An 18,048-nucleotide genomic window follows, 5' to 3' on the forward strand; every position below is an offset into this window, starting at 1 on the left:
TACTTCGTCCAGCTGCCTTCCTTCCTTCCTTTGCTGCTTTTACGTCCTTCTGTAACCTTTGATCTGGGGCAGTGGTTCTCAACAGGGGGGTCGGGACCCCTTTGAGGGTCGAACGGCCCTTTCACAGGGGCCGCAGATAAAATCGAAAGGGTACAGAGGAGAGCGACGAGGATGATCTGGGGCCAAGGGACCAAGCCCTATGAAGATAGGTTGAGCAACTTGGGAATGTTCAGCCTGGAGAAAAGGAGGCGGAGAGGGAACATGATAGCCCTCTTTAAGTATTTGAAAGGTTGTCACTTGGAGGAGGGCAGGGTGCTGTTCCCATTGGCTATAGAGGACGCGCAGTAATGGGTTTAAACTACAACGATATAGGCCACATATCAGGAAAAAAATTTTCATAGTCAGAGTAGTTCAGCAGTGGAATAGGCTGCCTAAGGAGGTGGGGAGCTCCCCCTCACTGGCCGTCTTCAAGCAGCGGCTGGACAGATCCTTCTCCTGGATGCTTGAGGCTGATCCTGCACTGAGCAGGGGGTGGGACTAGATGGCCTCTGTGGCCCCTTCCCATTCTAGGATTCTAGGAGTTTAGTTCAGCCGTGGAAGGGGCTGCCTAAGGAGGTGGGGAGCTCCCCCTCACTGGCCGTCTTCAAGCAGCGGCTGGACAGATCCTTCTCCTGGATGCTTGAGGCTGATCCTGCACTGAGCAGGGGGTGGACTAGATGGCCTGTATGGCCCCTTCCCACTCTAGGATTCCAGGTGTCTGGTTCAGCCGTGGAAGGGGCTGCCTAAGGAGGTGGGGAGCTCCCCCTCACTGGCCGTCTTCAAGCAGCGGCTGGACAGATCCTTCTCCTGGATGCTTGAGGCTGATCCTGCACTGAGCAGGGGGTGGACTAGATGGCCTGTATGGCCCCTTCCCACTCTAGGATTCCAGGTGTCTGGTTCAGCAGTGGAAGGGGCTGCCTAAGGAGGTGGGGAGCTCCCCCTCACTGGCCACCTTCAAGCAGCAGCTGGACAGATCCTTCTCCTGGATGCTGGAGGCTGATCCTGCACTGAGCAGGGGGTGGGACTAGATGGCCTGTATGGCCCCTTCAAACTCTATGATTCTATGATTCTTTAGGATGCTTAGGGCTGATCCTGCGTTGAGCAGGGGGTTGGACTAGATGGCCTGTATGGCCCCTTCCCACTCTATGATTCTGTGATTCTATGTCCATGGACTACAATTCCCATGAGCCCGCCAGGCAGTGAGTATTGGTCGTCAGCCTCTCAGTGGCCAGCCCTCATCCCCTTCCCTCTGGAACAGGTGCAGCTACCCTGTCATCTCTTAGAGAGGAGCCATCCCGAACCAGAAAAGCTGAGACCTGCCTTCCGGGGCTGACATCAGTGAGGTGGGGTGGGTGGAGCCTGCAGCCTGGGTGCTGCTGCAATGTCCTGCTTCAGCCAGCAGGTGGCTCTCTTGGCTGACGCAGAGGGTGCTGAGCAGGTGTGGGGCTCACGCCAGCACCCACAGGCACCTCTGGGCGGCATCTGAGACTCACATACACATAAAGAGGCCCAATACTGAATTAGACCTTTGTCCCTCAAGGTCAATACTGACTACTCAGACTGGCAAGGTCCCAGGTGGAAGTCTTTGGTATCATCTGTCACCTGGTCCTTTCCACTGCTGGGGATTGAGCCTGGGCCTTTGTGAGCCACGCAGAGGCTCTGCCACTGAACCGTGGCCCTTCCTAAATGAAGCTGCCTTATACCATATCAGACTCCAACACGGTTCTGAATAAATATCCTAACAGAAAAATTGGTTAACAATATATTTATACAATCTCTACTATTTTAATGATAAATGAAACAACCAGAGCAGACTCTAGATTTTGTTCCGTTTTCAAAGTAGACCTTTCATCGGTGGTTGTTTCCTCCTATGATTTTGAAACTTATCCTAGAAGTTTTCAATATTTCACCCAACTCAAAGTTGGAATCAAAATTCTATGCATATAATACCGGCCTTCAGCTCACAAGTATGGGAGAGCTCTGTCCAGATACCACTCCAGACACCATATCAGAGACAGTATTGTGTACTCAGACTGGAAGCAGCTCTCCAGGGTCTCTTTCTCCTCCCCTCCTTCCAGGCCCTGTTAGCTGGAGATGCTGCTGGGGATTGAACCCGTGACCTTCTGCCTGCCAGTGAGCCACAGCCCCTTCTCTATGTCTCTCCAGGGCCTCAGGCGGAGGTCTTTCCCCTCCCCTCCTGCCTGTTCCATCTCCTGTTGAGACGCTGCTGGGAATTGAACCGGGGACCTCCCGCAGGCCAAGCACAGGCTCTGCTAGGGAGCCAGAGTTCCCACACAGCATCCTCCAGGGTCACCTGCCAAAATGGCAGCTTCCAGAAATAGGGCTCCCCTGCGTTGACCATGCACAGCCTACCTTGTGGAGGGAATGATGCTGCATGCGGGGACCCTTACTGGAATGCCCACGGGGTCAAAGAGGCTTCCAACCCTCGGACCTCCCTCTCCTCCTCCCCCTCCCCAGGGGTCGCAGTGCAGGCCAGCCCCTCAGCTCAGGAGCCAGGGCAAGAGTGAAGCACTCCAGCCCTACTCTGCTGACCCAGCAGAGGCCCAGCCTGGAGCGTTCGGAGGCTTCAGGGTCCAATCCAGAGCAAGGGAGGCGCAGGGGATCCGGCGGATGGAAAGGCCACTCTGGCCATGAATTTCAGCGGAGGGGGACGAGGCCCCCGCGGAGCTTCTCCAGAAGATGCAGGGCTCCATCCAACCGCCCAGAGGCTTAATGAAAAGTACTCAGTGCTTTATTTTGAGGCAAAAAGTCCGATTAAAATACGTCCTTGACCATACAATTTTCCACACATCCCTCAGAGGCACAGGCTGCAGGAAGCAAACCAAGGGTGGGGGCAGAGTTGGAGAAGAGTCAGAGCTGGCTTTCTTCCACACAGTGGGGTCTCAGTGGGGTCGGAAGGGCCTGGCTGCTGAGGAGGGTTTGGAGAACAAGACTTGGCAATGGCCCCCAGCCAGAGGTTGCTTCCCACTCCAGGGACAGTCGCTGCAACCACTCAGCCCTACTGCCAAGGCCCCTCCCCCCGCCCAGTCAGGTCAGCCACAACTGTCCCTGGCCCCAGTCCATCCGCCTGTTCCACAGCAGCAACGGCCCCTCCCCAGTCAGCTCATCAGCAGCAGCAGGCAAACCACACCCAAAGCGTCCACACCCAAGTGTCCAAAGACCAGGAGGCACACCTGGGGGCAGGGGGCCAGTCGGGGCGGTCTGCAGCCCCTCCTCCTGCAGCATCGAGGAATGGGTCCCCCTTCCGCGGCTGCTCCAGTGCCCCTCGGGGAGGTCAGCCGTCCGCCGCCAGGCTGCCATCGCGTCCAAGCCCACCAGCCGGAAACCCAAAAAGCGACGCCTCGGCTAGAAGCGCTTCTCCTCCGGCTGGGCGCTGACCACCAGCTCCTTGTTGCCAAAGTCCCACCAAGCGGTCATGTGGAAGGCCATGTTGGACAGGACCACCAGGTACTCCAGCAGGGCAAAGGCCGTGTAAACTGAGGGGGGAAGGGAAGAGAGCGGAGGGTGAGCCGATGGGGAGCGAGGGAAGGGACGGAGGCTCGGCTCAAAAGCCCCAGGGACCTTCCTCATGGAGAGTGGCAGCCCAGGATGCTGCGGCAAGGGTGACCAAGGAAGGCCCCGAGGGAGGGGTCAGCAGGAAAGGAAACAGCCGTAATTGGAAAGGGATCTCTGGGGCTGCCTCCCTGGGAATCCTGCGTGCCCTCCTGGTCAACGTATCCCCAAATGGACATTGCAGAGCTGGAAAACGTCCAGAGAAAGGCACCCAAAGGGATGAAGGGGCTGGGCACCATCCCCAGGAGAGGGGGGACAGGATGGTGGTGTCTCAAATGATGCATGGGGGGGGGGGCGACGACAAAGAGAAGCCTTTCTCCTTTCCCCAAATTATTAGAACTCAAAGGCACCCCATGAAGCTGATGGGCAGGACGCTCGGGACGGACACAGAGAGCGACTGAAATGTGGAATTCTCTCCTAGAGGATGCCACAGAAAGACACAGTTGGGAGCAGTGCATCAGTGGGTCCTCGCCAGGGTGACTGAGGGAAACCTCCATGTTTAGAGGCACTAATCCTCTGAATTCCAGGCCTCGTGATGATGATGATACATTTTTATTAGCCTCCTGCCCTTCCAAATGCTCAGCTAGAAAGCAAAACCAGCGGAAGGCCTCAGCCTGTCTGCCCTGTTGCTGGCCCCGGATATGAACTGGCTGGCCCCTGCTCTGGTTCACCTTCATTTGGAGAACTGTGTTCAGTTTTGGGCATCCCAGTGGAAGAGCGATGTGGACAAACTGGAGCATGTCCAGGGGAGGGCAACAAAGATGGTGAGGGGTTTGGAGACCGAGATGTTGGGGGAGCTTGGTCTGTTTAGCCTGGAGAGGACTGAGAGGGGATCTGATAACCACCTTCAAGTATTTAAAAGGCTGCCATATGGAGGATGGAGCAGAATTGTTCTCTCTTGCCCCAGAGGGACAGACCAGAACCAATGGGATGAAATTAATGCCAAAGATTCTCCGTCTAAACCGCTGGAAGAAGTTCCTGACAGTCAGAGCGGTTTCTCAGTGGAACAGGCTTCCTCGGGAGGTGGTGGGTTCTCCATCTTTGGAGGTTTTTAAGCAGAGGCTGGAGAGCCATCTGACACAGAGGCTGATTCTGCGAAGGTTCAAGGGGGTAGCAGGTTACAGTGGAAGAGTGAGAGGGTTGTGAGTGTCCTGCATAGTGCAGGGGGTTGGACTAGATGACCCAGGAGGTCCCTTCCAATACTAAATTCCGTCTAAACATTTGGAAGACGTTCCTGACATTCAGAGCGGTTCCTCAGTGGAACAGGCTTCCTCGGGAGGTGGTGGGTTCTCTTTCCTTGGATGTTTTTAAGCACAGTCTAGATAGCCATCTGACAGAGATACTGATTTTATGAACGGAGGCAGATTATGAGTGGGTGGGCAGGAAGGGATGTGCCAGGGTTTGTCTCTTGCATGCCCAGGAGATTGCTGATCACCACTGTAGGACAGTAGTGAATCTCCCCCAGCTCAGGCTGGATTCTGGAAATTTTTGGTGGTGGTGGGGGATCACTTAGGCATGAAATTGGGGTGGTTATGGGTAAGCTGATAGTCGTTAGTTTCTGCACTGTGCAGGGGTTGGGCTGGATGACCCTGGAGGTCCCTTCTATCTATGATTCTAAGTCTCAGCATCTGGGGTGGGAGGCAGGCAGACGAATAAAGAAGAAAAAGGAGTTGGGGGGGGGGGAAGCAGGGAATGCTCAGAGTGGCCGTGAGGCCAGTCCCACGCTCTCCACACGCCCTGCTTGGTGTGAGGATTAAAATGGAGCAGAGAACAATGTCAGCCACTGGGGGGGTCCCCATCAGGGTGGGGGACTCTGGGCTCATTCCCAAGAGCCGACTTACCTGGAGCTCAGGGAAAGTACTTGGCAGTCGTAGGGGAACGCAGGAGGACTCCACCCTCTGTGGGGCAACACATGAGCAGAACCTCCCTCGGGGCCCTTTTCTGCTGACCCACAAGCTAACCCAGGAGGCTGCAGGAGAGGGGCACTGGCCTACCTAGAAGGGCCTCTGAGAGTCACTAGGAGAGCCCTTGCAGGGGCTCAAGTGTCACGCTAAGATCTGGGAGGCTGAGATACTCCCTGGGAGACTTTGGCCCAGCCCCACACTGAGCCAAGCCTACCTTATAGGGCTGTTGTGAGGACAGGATGGAGGAGAGGAGGATTCTGTAAGCTGCTTCGGGTCCCTGTTGGAGACCAAGGCTAGATATAAGAGAGAAAGAAAAGAACACCATCCCTGCAGGGAGCGCTGCTCCCGCTCATGGCTCTTACCTCCGGGCTCGCAGTATCTGTTGTGCCGGTCGTAGACCCACATGGCCACCAAGAAGATGGTGAGGTTGAAGGAGAGGAGCCATTGCTTCCACTTGTAGGACTTCCGCTCCTGCTGGGCAGAGAAGGGCGGGGCGGTCACTCCTGCCAGAGCCAGCTCCTTGCCTCTGCTGCACCAGTCCCTGCAGGAGGCTGGTTCTGCCTGGACACGGACACAGCCCCCACCGCTCCTGCATGCTCAGAGGACACCGAAGCCACGAGGGAGCCAGGGGGCCTCGAGGAGGCGGCTGAGGCAGTGTTGCAAACTGGCAGGTGGACCCTGGAGGTCTCCCGGAATCCCTACTGCTCTTCACGTGACAGAGACCAGGAGGAAAACTCCTCTGGAGGTGCTTGAGGGCTTCACAACCCACTGGGCTGGCTGGTTTCCTAGAGCCCCAGCCTCCCAACTCCCCGGGAAGCTGGAAGCCCCTTGGGGCGGGGCCACCTCTGAGCCGGGAGAGGACCTGAAGATGTCCGCCAGAGCAGGAGGGCAGCAGAAGGAAGAGCCCCTCTCAGGACGGAACGAGACCTTCATGTTCCCGTGTTCCCCTGGGGCCAGTGTCGCTTCCCAGAAGCGCCAAGAGGAGGGGGAAACCTGGACGTCCAAGATGGATTTCATCACTTGGACCAGCCCAAGGGGACCTGCAAAACTATCCCTCGGCTGGTACCAGAGAGAAAACGGACTCCATGGGGCCTGCATGGCTGGGAGGGGGACATGCTCACACACACACTCACACACACACTCCCCTGATTGTGGGATAGGGCTGTTGTTTCCACCTCAGCACAACCACCAGCCCGCCTAGCACAGTCCGCTGCCTGCAAAGACTGGAAAAGCAGAGTCATCGCTTTGCAGCGCCTCCTGACTCAGCAGATGGGGGGGGGGGGAAATGGAATGTACCAGCAGCTGGCCAGGAAGGAGAGGAGAACAGGGGGGTGGTGCCACCCACCCCCTGGAGGGAAGCCTCCAAGAGCTCTGGCTCATGAACCCACCTCCCCTTGACCAGGAGAACTTTCTCATAACACCCCCCCCCCCAACTCCACCCCAGGGCTGCTGGAAAAGGCCAAAGGAAGAGGAGCTGTTTTTCTATACCCAAAGTGGCTTACATAACCCCTTTCCTTCCTTGTCGCATAGTTATTTATTTATATTTATTATAATGAGATTTATATTACCGCCGCTCCCAAGAACTGGCTCGAGGTGGTTTACAATATTGTCATATAAATCATACATAATAATATATCCCCATAAAATCCCGTTAAAAAGCCCACTAAAACAAAATACTAAAATGCCACGCAAGTCATGGTGATACGAATATGATGCAATTCACATCCTACACGAGCCCCCTGCGTGGGACTAGGAGGGCCGATGGACAGTTGGGAGGATGTTAAGGGGGCCCACGGGATCTAGGCCGGTCTAATCCTGGCCCTGGTCCTACGGGGAGAGGGAGGGGTGCACGATCTAACCCCCCCCCCCCCGGACCACCTCCCGGCCTGGCGGAAGAGTTCCGTTCTGCAGGCCCTGCATAACAGACACCCTGTGAGCTTGGGTGGGGCTGAGAGAGCTCAATGCAGGACATGCACTTGAGGCCTCCCACTCCTCGCTCCCCCTGTGACCCCCACTCTGTGCCCAGAGGAAGGGAACGACCCTCCAGGGCCCGGAGAACCCCCTTCCTGAGCCCAAAGTGGAAAGCGGGCGGGTAGCCCCTCACTCTAATGAAACACTTCTTGGCCCCAACAGCAACTAAAGAAGTGCAGGAGCTAAGCACTGGGGGCCAGCCCCCCTCACCCCCCATAAACCCCTCGAAGAGGAATGAAACGTTACCGTACCTCTGGACTTACTGTGTGTTTCTTAGTCATCCGCCACAAGAGGCAGGTCAGGGACATGTGCAGGAGGGCCGTCCCCACGAAGATGATGAAGGCCATCTTGTGAATTGCTGCAGCGAGAGGAAAAGGGGAAATTTCACCATGGAGCACGGAGGGGGCAGCTGGGAGGAGGGGCTGGGCAAAGACCCCTCTCCGGCATCAGCAGGACTTGAGGAAATCCTCCCCAGGGGGGTTCACAAGCCGTCCTTGTCCCGCAGGACAAGACGTAGGTCAGGCCAACCGTGCAGCGCCGTGTGCAGTTCTGGAGGCCTCGCTTCAAGGACGTGCACAAAACTGAAGAAGACAGCAAGGTGGGTGACCAGGGAAGCCCTGGAAAGACAGGCTGAGGGACCTGGGAAGGGTCAGCCAGCAGGAGAGGAGGTAGAGGTGGGACGGAGGGCTCCCTTGAACCCCTGAAAGGTACCTGAAGTGGGGACTCAGCTAAGCTTCTCCCCTGCCACAAATCCCATTCGCCTTCAGGCTGCTCCTGGACTCTGGCTCGTTTGGGGACAGTCTAACACGGCCACCCATCTCAATCTGCTGGAAAGGCTGGCCCTTAGAGGGGGGCAGGGGCTGTTCCTGGGGGCAGCAGAGGGAAGGCCTCGCAAGGAGGGGTTTAAATTATGGCAGTCTTATGGCAGTCACTGGCAGTCTTCAAGCAAAGGTTGGATACACACTTTTCTTGGATGCTTTAGGATGCTTAGGGCTGATCCTGCGTTGAGCAGGGGGTTGGACTAGATGGCCTGTATGGCCCCTTCCAACTCTATGATTCTGTGATTCTATGATTTTAGTTCAGCAGTGGGATGGGCTGCCTAAGGAGGTGGTGAGCTCCCCCTCACTGGCCGTCTTCAAGCAAAGGCTGGATACACACTTTTCTTGGATGCTTTAGGATGCTTAGGGCTGATCCTGCGTTGAGCAGGGGGTTGGACTAGATGGCCTCTGTGGCCCCTTCCAACTCTATGATTCTATGGCCACAAAGGTACAGCCTGGATGTTAGAGGCGAAATTACAGTCAGAGTTGCTCAGTAGCGGAATGGGCTACCTCAGGCGGTGGGGAACTCCCCCTCACTGGTGGTCTTCAAGCAGCAACTGGACAGATCCTTCTCCTGGATGCTGGAGGCTGATCCTGCACTGAGCAGGGGGTGGACTAGATGGCCTTCATGGCCCCTTCCCACTCTGGGATTCTAGGAGTCTAGTTCAGCAGTGGGATGGGCTACCTCAGGCGGTGGGGAACTCCCCCTCACTGGTGGTCTTCAAGCAGCAACTGGACAGATCCTTCTCCTGGATGCTTGAGGCTGATTTGCATTGAGTAGGGGATGGTCTAGATGACCTCTAGGGTACATATCCATCCCCTGATTCTATTGGTGTCTTCTACCAGTTGGTGAGGATTTTGGATTTGTCTGGCCAACTCCATTAATGACCACTGCCGACCCTTCTCCCTGGTCTTCTACTGCTCATGTGCTTTTATTGAGCTCTTAAAAAATCAGATGTTGTATTTCGTTGTTAAGATAGTTTAATATTTTTATATGTGCCAGAATGGGGAGCCTGAGAGGGTGGGAAGGTAGCATAAAAATGTTTTCAATCAAATAATACAAATAAATACTTCTTTTTTACTTAATGTGTACCTTGCCTTTTCCCCCAGCCGGGGCCCAAGAAAGCTGACATCAGCCTCCTCTATTTTATTCACACAACAATCCTGTGAGGTAGGTTACATGGAGAGTGTGTGGCTGGCCCAAGCTCACCCAGGAAGCTTCCATGGCATGAGGGAGGGGGGCTGAGCCTGGATCTCCCAGATCCTAGTCTGAGACCCTGTTCAAGCCAGGTGGCATCCAGGAGAGCAGAAGAGCTGACACAATCAGAATTGGGGGGAAGATGGAGACAGAAGAGAAGAAGGTGTAGAAGGTGCTTTAGGATGCTTAGGGCTGATCCTGCGTTGAGCAGGGGGCTGGACTAGATGGCCTCTATGCCCCCTTCCCACTCTAGGATTCTAAGGAGCCCAGGAAGAAGCTGCTGCCGCTGAGGCTGGAGAGGACTCGAACAGAGGCCAGGTCTCTTGCAGCAGGGCCCCTCCACTCCCAGCCCCCCCCAAACACGGTGGGGGCTGGCATGCTGCGCAGTGAGCTGCCACGGACCCTCCGAGGAGCCCCTCACTCACCGTAGTTTTCCGTGGAGGAGACGTAGGTGAGGAGGAGGAGGGCCACGTTCTCCAGCAGGTTGAGCGCGAAGGCCGCGTTGCACAGGCAGGGGTAGCTGGGGCGTGGGCAGTGGCAGCCGCGGTTGTGGTTCCAGTAGACGATGGCCACCAGGAAGCGGGGGGCGGAGTGCACCCCAATGCAGAAGCGCCACACGTAGCGCTCGGGGGTCGCCCCGCCGATGGCGGCGCTGATGGAAGGGAGGTAGTTCGGGACCTGCGGGAGACAGAGAAAGGCCTCTTGCGGGGGGCTCTCCTGGCCGGCCCTGCAGCCTCCGGGCCCCTCCCTTCGCAGCCGCAGCAGAACCGGTCAGGGGTGGATCGGGGGGCTCTGGAGGTGATCTGGGCTTTAGGGTGCTTTTCTGAACCAGCTTCCCATCGAGGGCTGCGTTCCTCAGGGGCGGCCGAAGTTCCCGAAGGGCCGCTAAGGGGCAGGGAGGGCACCCAGGGGAGCTCTGCCAGGGGACCTACTTCGCAGTGTGTGGTGGTGGCGTCCTCAAAATGGAAGAGCAGAGACCATGCCACGCAGAAGAGGAACCCCAGGAGAGGGCAGCACACCGTCCCCACCGCCAGGGTGGTGAAGCGGAGCCGGAAGAGCGTCCCGTCCCGATCCAGAGGCAGCGGCACCTGAAACATCCTGCAGAACCTGCGTGGGCAGAAGACAGAGGACTTAACAACTGGGGCGGGGGAGCTCATCTTCCCCAGGAAGACCCACGAAAAAGGGGCTTTCTCTGCTTACTCAGAAATCTGGCCATGATCCAAATGCTTCACTGCCTCCCCTCCCCCCTGCCTAGCCTTCATACACGGAAACATCTGGCCTCTGCAGGCCCTATGCTGTGTTCAGAGCACCCAGGAAACTGGCACCAAGCGCAGGCCGCAGCAGCCAAGAGGGTACAAGAGGGATGCCCGTGGGAATGTGCCCCGAAGACTCTCCCTTCCTCTGCCCAGACACCTCCTCCCTTGCACCAGCCCTGCCTCCTCTGCTTGGCTCACCGGAGGAGCCGGTCCAATCCCTCTCCGGCAACTCCAGTGAAAAGGAGAGCAGCTGCCAGCCTGGGGAGACAAGACTGACCTTGAGGGATCAAAGGCCGGCTGCCCTACAAGGCAGCTTCAGGTCTGCAGAGCAGGGGGCCCTGCTAGCAAGTGCAGAACTCAGCTTGGGGGGGGGGGGGGAAGAGGGCTGTGGCCCAGGCCAAATCCAACTGCACATTCTCTGCTTCGGCTGAGCAACCTCCGACCCTCCTGGTCCAGGTCTGGCTCATCGCTTCAGCCTCCCTCGCAGAAGAAAGGAAGGCAGGCCTCCCTGCCAGGTACACGAGACGGGAGGGGTGTGGGGAATGGAGCCAACAACAGGAAGAAGGGGAGAGGAGAAGGAGAGAAGCCCGCCCTCTTCTCAGCAAGGGCCTAATTGCTACGCTGCAGCAGCTGAGCATGGGGGAGAGGCCTTCCCTCCCTCTCGGCTCAGGGAGCTCCTCCTCCTCTATCCTCCTCTGCTCTTGCCTGGCGCTTGTGTTTTCCTTCCCACGTGCAAGTTTACAGTCTTGGAAACTGAGGAATCCCATACGGACAACCCATCCGGATTTCGGCACTCTGCCCTGCCCTAAGAGCAAATGAGAAGCCACACTGAATCAGGCCCCTCTGCTCTGCTTGAACCCCAGCTGAGCGGGCCAAGCCCCCGACTCACCGGTTCACCAGATACCGCCACCACCTCCACCGGGCCCTGGGACGTGGCCTACGCCTCCGTCGTCCAGGGGGGCGTGGCCTGCACATCCCCCTGCCCCTTGGAGCGAATGGGGGGAGCCCCATGTTTGAAGTGCAGGAGTCCAGGGGAAGTAAACCCACAAACCAGAGGGAGGAGGGACTGGGGAGGCTCCAACACAGCCCCCGAAAAGAGGAAGAATGGGGAAAGGGCCAGCCCAATTTAAACAATGGGCGTGGCCCAGCACAGGTGAGGCCCATTGGCAGAGGGAGAAGCTAAGGGGCGTGGGCAAACGGGGGGGGGGGGGGGGGGGGATAAAAGGGAGGTCAGCACCGCTCGCCTGTGCAACAAATGGGGGGGGGGTAAAGGACCCTGTGGGTAGCAATGTGGAGGCTGCATCGGGATTCCCCCTGGGGGGTCTCAGAAGGCCTTCCCCCAGCACTGGGAGGGGACCATCCTGGCCTCCCGGAGAGCAAGGGCATGAGGAGCAGTTAGCCCTGTGAGCAGGCAAAGCAGATGGATATGCAGTCAGCCCCTCATCAGCCGCTCTCCAGGGCCTCAGGTGGAGGTCTCTCCCATTCCCTCCTGCCTGGTGCTTTCAACTGGAGATGCTCCTGGGGACTGAACCAGGGACCTTCTGCCTGCCAAGCAGAGGCTCTGCCCCTGAGCTATGGCCCTTCCCTGTGGCTGTGCGGGGTCTCACACAGAGGTCTTTCCCATCCCCTCCTGCCTGGCCCTTTCAGCTAGAGATAGCCGGAATGCACTGGGGACCCTCTGTGTGCCAGGCAGATGCTTGGCCCTTGAGTCCCTCCTCCTGAGCCAGATTCTGCCTTTGACCCAATTTCGTCCTGGGAGTCTGCTCCTCCCCCGGACAGGGAGGATTCCTCCTTTCTTCATCAGAGGATCAAAGACACAGTGGGAGGAGAGTGAGAGAGAGCAGAGGGAAATCCCAAGGAGCCGAAATCAGGGGAAAGGCTGCTCCCAACAGGGCTTCTGAGCAAACGAACCGGTTGTCGAGACCCACTCACTGCACTAAGTTCCGACATGCAACCGTCTCTTCCGGGAAGCCCAGGAGTTGGCTGCTCCACCTGTCTGCCGCTGGCCGTGCTGATTGGCTGTTTCTTCAGGAGCTCATGAGGTCACTTCCTTCTCATGTCCAAAGCAGTTTTCCAACTTCCAGAAAAAGAAAAGAGAGTTTTTAAGCAGCTGAAGCAGCCTCCATTAAATTCCATCAGGAGGCTTGGCTGCTCTTTCAACAAGCAAGCAGGGGCAGGCAGCGACAGGAAACCGTGGGGGCCTCCCCATTGATTGGCTCCACTTTGGACCGGCACCAGCAGCCCAGCTGGCCTCTGGCCCCCAGGGGAGCAGGCAGGGCGACCCATGGCGGCCACCGGCTAGGGGCCACCTTCTCCTGGGCCAAAGCAGCCTTTCCACCTGGTTCCAGCCAGCACGGTCCACGGCAGCCCCGTCTATTTGCTTTCCCCTCCCTTTGAAGAAGTGCCTTTGCAGCCGGCCGGCCACAGGTGGGCGCTTCCTGCTGGCTTGGCCCCGCGAAGTCCTGCCCTGAGGCTGGATCCTCCTGTCCTCGCCCCGCGGAGCGCCTGTCTGGGTCCAAGGTCACCTGGCCCCAGGGACGCCGCAGGTGTGCTGGGCCGGGAGGGCGGCAACCGTGGTGCGGGGCGCAGGGGACCCGGCAGGGCGCTTCCCAGGAGGGCGGGCTCCCTCCCTGCCTGAGCGGACCCAGCCGCCGTGCCCCCTTGCTCGCGGGGAGGGCGGACCCTGCCTGCCCCCCACCCCGCCTCGCCTCCTGGCCCCGATCCTTCCCTCCAGCGGAGAGGGAGCCCCCAATGCCGCCTGCTGCTTCCTGCAAGGCCGCCCGCGACCCCCAACCCGCGTTCCCCCCGCCCTGGGCCCGTCTGGGGTCGCCGGGGGCCCGACCAGGAGCAGGGGGGGCTGCCTGCCTGGCATTCAAGCCCCCTCCCCCCAGGCGCGCCCCCGCGCACCCCCCCCCCCCGACTCACCTCCCGCGCAGCCGCCTCGCCCGGCAGGCAGCCGCAGCGTCGCTCCCCGCCCGTCCGGCCATGCCGGCCCCGCCCCGCCCGCCCCGCCCGGCTCAGCCGGCAGCCTCCCCCCGGCCTGCAGGCGCCAGTCCGTCCGGTCGCCAGGGGGGGGCAGCAGCACACCGGCCAGGCCCGCGATGGAGGGGGGGCTGCGGGCCCTGGATCTCCCCCCCCCCAAGGGGGCTCTGCCTTCCCGGGGCGCCTCCGCTCAGCGGCAACCGAAGAGGCCCCCTCTCGCGCCCGGGGCACCCGGAGGGCCACAACCCCCCCCCCCCCGCCCAGCACCAAGGAGACAGAGCAGCACTGACCCGGACAGGAGTGGGCCCCGTTGCATCCGTCCGGGGTCCCTCCAGGCCAGCACTCTGGGTCACTCGGGGACTCAAACCCAGGGGCCACCAAGAAGTCCCCCAGCGGGGCCACAACTCCAGGAGCCCCCAAGCACCAAGGACACAGAGCATCCCAGCCCCAGACAGAGAAGCCCTGTTGGATCAGCCCCATGGCCAACACTGTGGGTCACTCAGGGGCCAAAAGGGCCCTCAGGAGGTCCCCCAGCAGGGCCAGAACTCCAGGAGCCCCCCCACTCCGCCCCCCCAAGCACCACAGAGACAGACCCTCACTGCCCCTCTTCTCCCCGATTCCCGCCTTCCCCAGGCTCCACTCTGAAAATCTCCCGGCCCCCCTACCTTTGCCTGCCTCGGCCATCCTGGAGAAGGACCTTGGCTTCCCCAGAGGCCCAGTGGGCCAGTTGGCTCAGGTGCTGCTGCTTCCTCCTCTGCTTCTCAGGAAGCCAGGCGAGGGGCAAGCCGAGCCCCTCCTGGCCATTCCCAGTGGAGCTTGAGCTGGGGGCCCTTCAGGGGTCAAGACGAAGGAGCTTGGCTGCGTCCAACTACAAGTCCGGATCGTTTCGCCTGGTCTGGAACCCGCTGGCTGGGAGCGGACAAAGGGCTGCCAAAGGGGCCTGGAAACCCCTTGATATTTGGGTGCACTCTCCTGGGCGGGGGGCTGGGAGAACAGTTGGACACTATTTCGCCCGGGATGGGTGGTCCGCCACCGAGTTTGTCCTCTGAAGCAGCCCCTCGTAGTCCCACGTGCGGTTCCCTTAACTGGCAGTCCTGAATGGCAACCCTGGGCTTTTGTTTGTTTAAATTTCTTTTTCAACAAATAAATAAAAACATCTCCAGGGGATCTTTTCCCTGTGGTGTGGAGATCCGTTGTCTATTTTGGTTGTAAATTCCAACTGCCCAGCAGAAAAGGAGCTCCCCTTTAGAAGGCCCAAGAGCACCTTGAAGACCAACAAAGATTTATTTTGAGTGCTTTGGTCTTAAAGGTGCTATTTGACTCTTTTTGTTGTGCTCCTTCAGGCCCACTGGAACCTATCCCTTTACAAGGGTAATTGTGAATGGATGTGGGTTAACATTGTTAATTTGTTGTTGTTGTTCTTAGGTGCGAAGTCGTGTCCGACCCATCGCGACCCCATGGACAATGATCCTCCAGGCCTTCCTGTCCTCTACCATTCCCTGGAGTCCATTTAAGTTTGCACCTACTGCTTCAGTGACTCCATCCAGCCACCTCATTCTCTGTCGTCCCCTTCTTCTTTTGCCCACGATCGCTCCCAGCATTGTTAATTAATATGTTTTAATATCTATGTTCATCTCCCAAATTTTATGACTTCTTGTCACCTGCCCTGAACCAAGCTGAAAGGGAGGGCTATATAAATAAAGTTATTATTATAAGATAGTAATATATATTATAGAATAAGAATCAAGGTTGTTATTCTATTTCAGGGGCTGTCCAGGCCCCGCCGGGAGGTTGGCAGCAGCCCCATTGACCTGCCAGGCCTTCCGTTGCAAACCCTGACGCATCCAGAGCGGGGCTGCTATGGGAACCGAGCCCTCCCCTGATTGGCAGCCCCGGCCCGCCCAACCGGTGACGCACTTCCCGGTGTCCCGGATGTCGGCTCTGTCGCTCGCCGCTCAGCCCCAGCAACAAGCCCTGACGACGCTTTCCGCCAATCGGCGGCTCCTTGCGCCTGACGTCAGGCGACGCCGAAGAGGCGCGTTGAGGCGGCTAACGCTCTCGCTCCCCCCGGCCAATCGGCTGAGGCGGCGGCGAAGGCCGTCCAATCAGAAAGGCGGGGCGCGGGCGTGCGTGCGTGCTGCGTGCGTGCGTCCGTGTGTGACGCAGATTCTCCCCCTCTCGCGCGAGGCGACGACGGCTGAGGCGGGTGTTGAGGAGGAGGCGCCGCCGCCGCTGCTGCTGCCGGGGCTGCTGGTGCTGCTGGGGGAGGCGCCGCTGACCGACCCGCCCGCCCGCCCGCCGCGGCCCAGCTGAGGTGACAGCCCCGCGCCCGGTGGGGGGGGAGGGCGGGGCCGCGGAGGCTTCTGGGACGGCCGGGCCGGGGGGGGCCTACGGCGCCGAGCCCGCCGGGAGGGGCGGCCCAGGGCGGGGGGGAGGGGCGGGGCTCAGCTCCCCCCCCCCACCGGGTCAGGGACGGGGCCGAAGGGAGGCGGCCCCCTTGGGGAGCGCCGTCCAGCCCGCGGAGTTGTGGGCCGGGGGCGCTCCCGCCAGGACGGCTCCCTTCGGGGGGAGGGGGGGTCAGAAGAGAGGGGCTGTGGGGGGGGGGTCGCCTCAACGGGGGGAGGAGCAGCCGGTCGGGCTGACACGCGAACGAAGTCTGCCCTGCCCGCGGGAACACGGAAGCGGATTCTCCGGATTGGACTCCGTTAGTCCGAAGCAGCCGGCGTGGGGTTCAGAAGAGCAGCGGGGAGCCGGGCTGGGTATCCCCACTCCTCCGGAGGAGTGGCCTTGGGCTGGTCACAATCCTGTTCTCGCAGAGCTCTCTCGGCCTCCCCTCCCTCACGGGGTGTCTCTTGTGGGGAGAGGAAGGGAGGGCGAATGGAAGCCGCTTGGAGACTCCCTCAGGCAGTCTCAAGCAGGGTACAAAAAGGTGCTACTAGGCTAAAATTTTGTCCTTTGTTTAATTGTGGCCACTGTGTATCCTGTGCAGCTGTAAGAAGTGGAGGTGACGGCAACCAAGCTTATTTATTCCATGTATAATTATTATTGTTGTTGGATTTATGACCTGCTGCTCCCAGCAATCAGGCTTGCAACAGTTCAAATCATTAAAAAACTCACAATAAAACATAACCACCCCCAGCTAATTTATATCTTGAGTTGGCCCTAGCGAAGACCTAAAATGGGTTACCTAATATTGTTTCCATTTTGTCCTCACAACTGCCCCTGCTTAGGCCGAATAAGAGAGTGACTGGCCCATGGGCACTCACTGGTTTTTCAGGGCAGAGTGAGGATTCAGACCCTAGTCTGACTCTCTGACCATTATGTGACACTGGTTCTTATTAGGGGGCTGGGGCACTTAGGAAGAGAGGGCCTGGGGTGCTGCATTTTAGAAATACCTGTATGCTGTGCCTAAATTGGAGGGGAAAATATTTTCTTCCTTTCCAGTATTACTAAAGGTCAAGATCGCCTCAAGAAAAATGTAATTACTTTTTCTTGAGGCGATTGAAGGCACATTATGCAATAGCGAGACCTGGAGATTCAAACACATTGGGGCCAGGCAAATGGAATGTTTTCTTTACTAGACAAGTTATTAAATTGCAGAATTCAGTGCCAGTGGTGACTGTAAGTGTAGATGGCTTTAAGAAGGGATTAAGCAGATTCATGGAGGTCCTCAGTGGCATTGTGTATTGACAAAGTGAGCATTGACTCCCGAACATTCCTCCCTTGCTACTAATTGTGTTGGTGCTGCTGGACACTTGCTCTCTTGCTGCTACAGACAGACTACCATGGCTACCCATCTTGTTCTGTCTCCATGAAAGATTCAATAAACAGTTAACAGAATGGAAATCCATCAGTCTTGTGGTGTAAGAGCACGTGGACTCTTATTCTAGCTGCATCTGAACAGGTGAGTCCTGACTCACCAAAAGCTCACCCCCCCCCCATTTTAATTTTTTAAGGTGCTATTGGACTCTTATTCTGTTCTTCTGCTTCAGACAGATTAACATGACTGCCCGTCTTGATTAAAACGAAGAAGAAGAAGAGTTGGTTCTTATATGCCGCTTTTCCCTACCCGAAGGAGGCTCAAAGCAGCTTACAGTCGCCTTGGCTGAGAGAGCCCTGATATCACTGCTCGGTCAGAACAGTTTTATCAGTGCCATGGCGAGCCCAAGGTCACCCAGCTGGTTGCATGTGGGGGAGCGCAGAATCAAACCCGGCTTGCCAGATTAGAAGTCCGCACTCCTAACCACTACACCAAACTGGCTCTCTGTGAGAGGTGCCAAGGATTGAACTTGGGTTTTCCTAAATGT

At 58.1% G+C, this 18,048-nt stretch overlaps 2 protein-coding genes across 12 annotated transcripts in view; one reads left to right on the forward strand and one right to left on the reverse strand.

Moving 5' to 3' along the window:
- Positions 1 to 2,773: 2,773 nt before the first annotated feature.
- PGAP2 (post-GPI attachment to proteins 2) lies at positions 2,774 to 13,759 on the reverse strand. 9 transcript variants are annotated; one of them, XM_077341098.1, is made up of 7 exons: positions 13,685 to 13,759; positions 12,692 to 12,836; positions 10,436 to 10,610; positions 9,929 to 10,181; positions 7,739 to 7,845; positions 5,879 to 5,987; positions 2,774 to 3,536 (listed from the first exon to the last, which is right to left on the reverse strand). In XM_077341098.1, the coding sequence occupies exons 3-7, from the start codon at positions 10,598 to 10,600 to the stop codon at positions 3,406 to 3,408; spliced, it is 765 nt and encodes a 254-aa protein (XP_077197213.1). In that variant the 5' UTR covers positions 10,601 to 10,610; positions 12,692 to 12,836; positions 13,685 to 13,759; the 3' UTR covers positions 2,774 to 3,405. The 9 variants fall into 9 exon arrangements, with proteins under 9 accessions (XP_077197213.1, XP_077197216.1, XP_077197215.1 ...); XM_077341101.1 differs by having other exon boundaries at positions 12,671 to 12,836; XM_077341100.1 differs by lacking the exon at positions 13,685 to 13,759 and adding an exon at positions 13,285 to 13,596.
- A 2,124-nt stretch (positions 13,760 to 15,883) lies between these two features.
- NUP98 (nucleoporin 98 and 96 precursor) overlaps positions 15,884 to 18,048 on the forward strand; it is a 54,883-nt gene continuing 52,718 nt past the window's right edge. For 2 of the 3 annotated variants that reach the window (XM_077341112.1, XM_077341114.1), the window contains exon 1: positions 15,885 to 16,055. The gene's annotated coding sequence lies outside the window, so the exon portion shown is untranslated. Of the gene's footprint in view, positions 16,056 to 18,048 lie in introns of all 3 variants that reach the window. The other variant, XM_077341113.1, reaches the window with a different exon arrangement.

This window comes from Paroedura picta, chromosome 6 (genome assembly GCF_049243985.1).
Source record: "Paroedura picta isolate Pp20150507F chromosome 6, Ppicta_v3.0, whole genome shotgun sequence".
Taxonomy (NCBI): Eukaryota; Metazoa; Chordata; class Lepidosauria; order Squamata; family Gekkonidae; genus Paroedura; species Paroedura picta.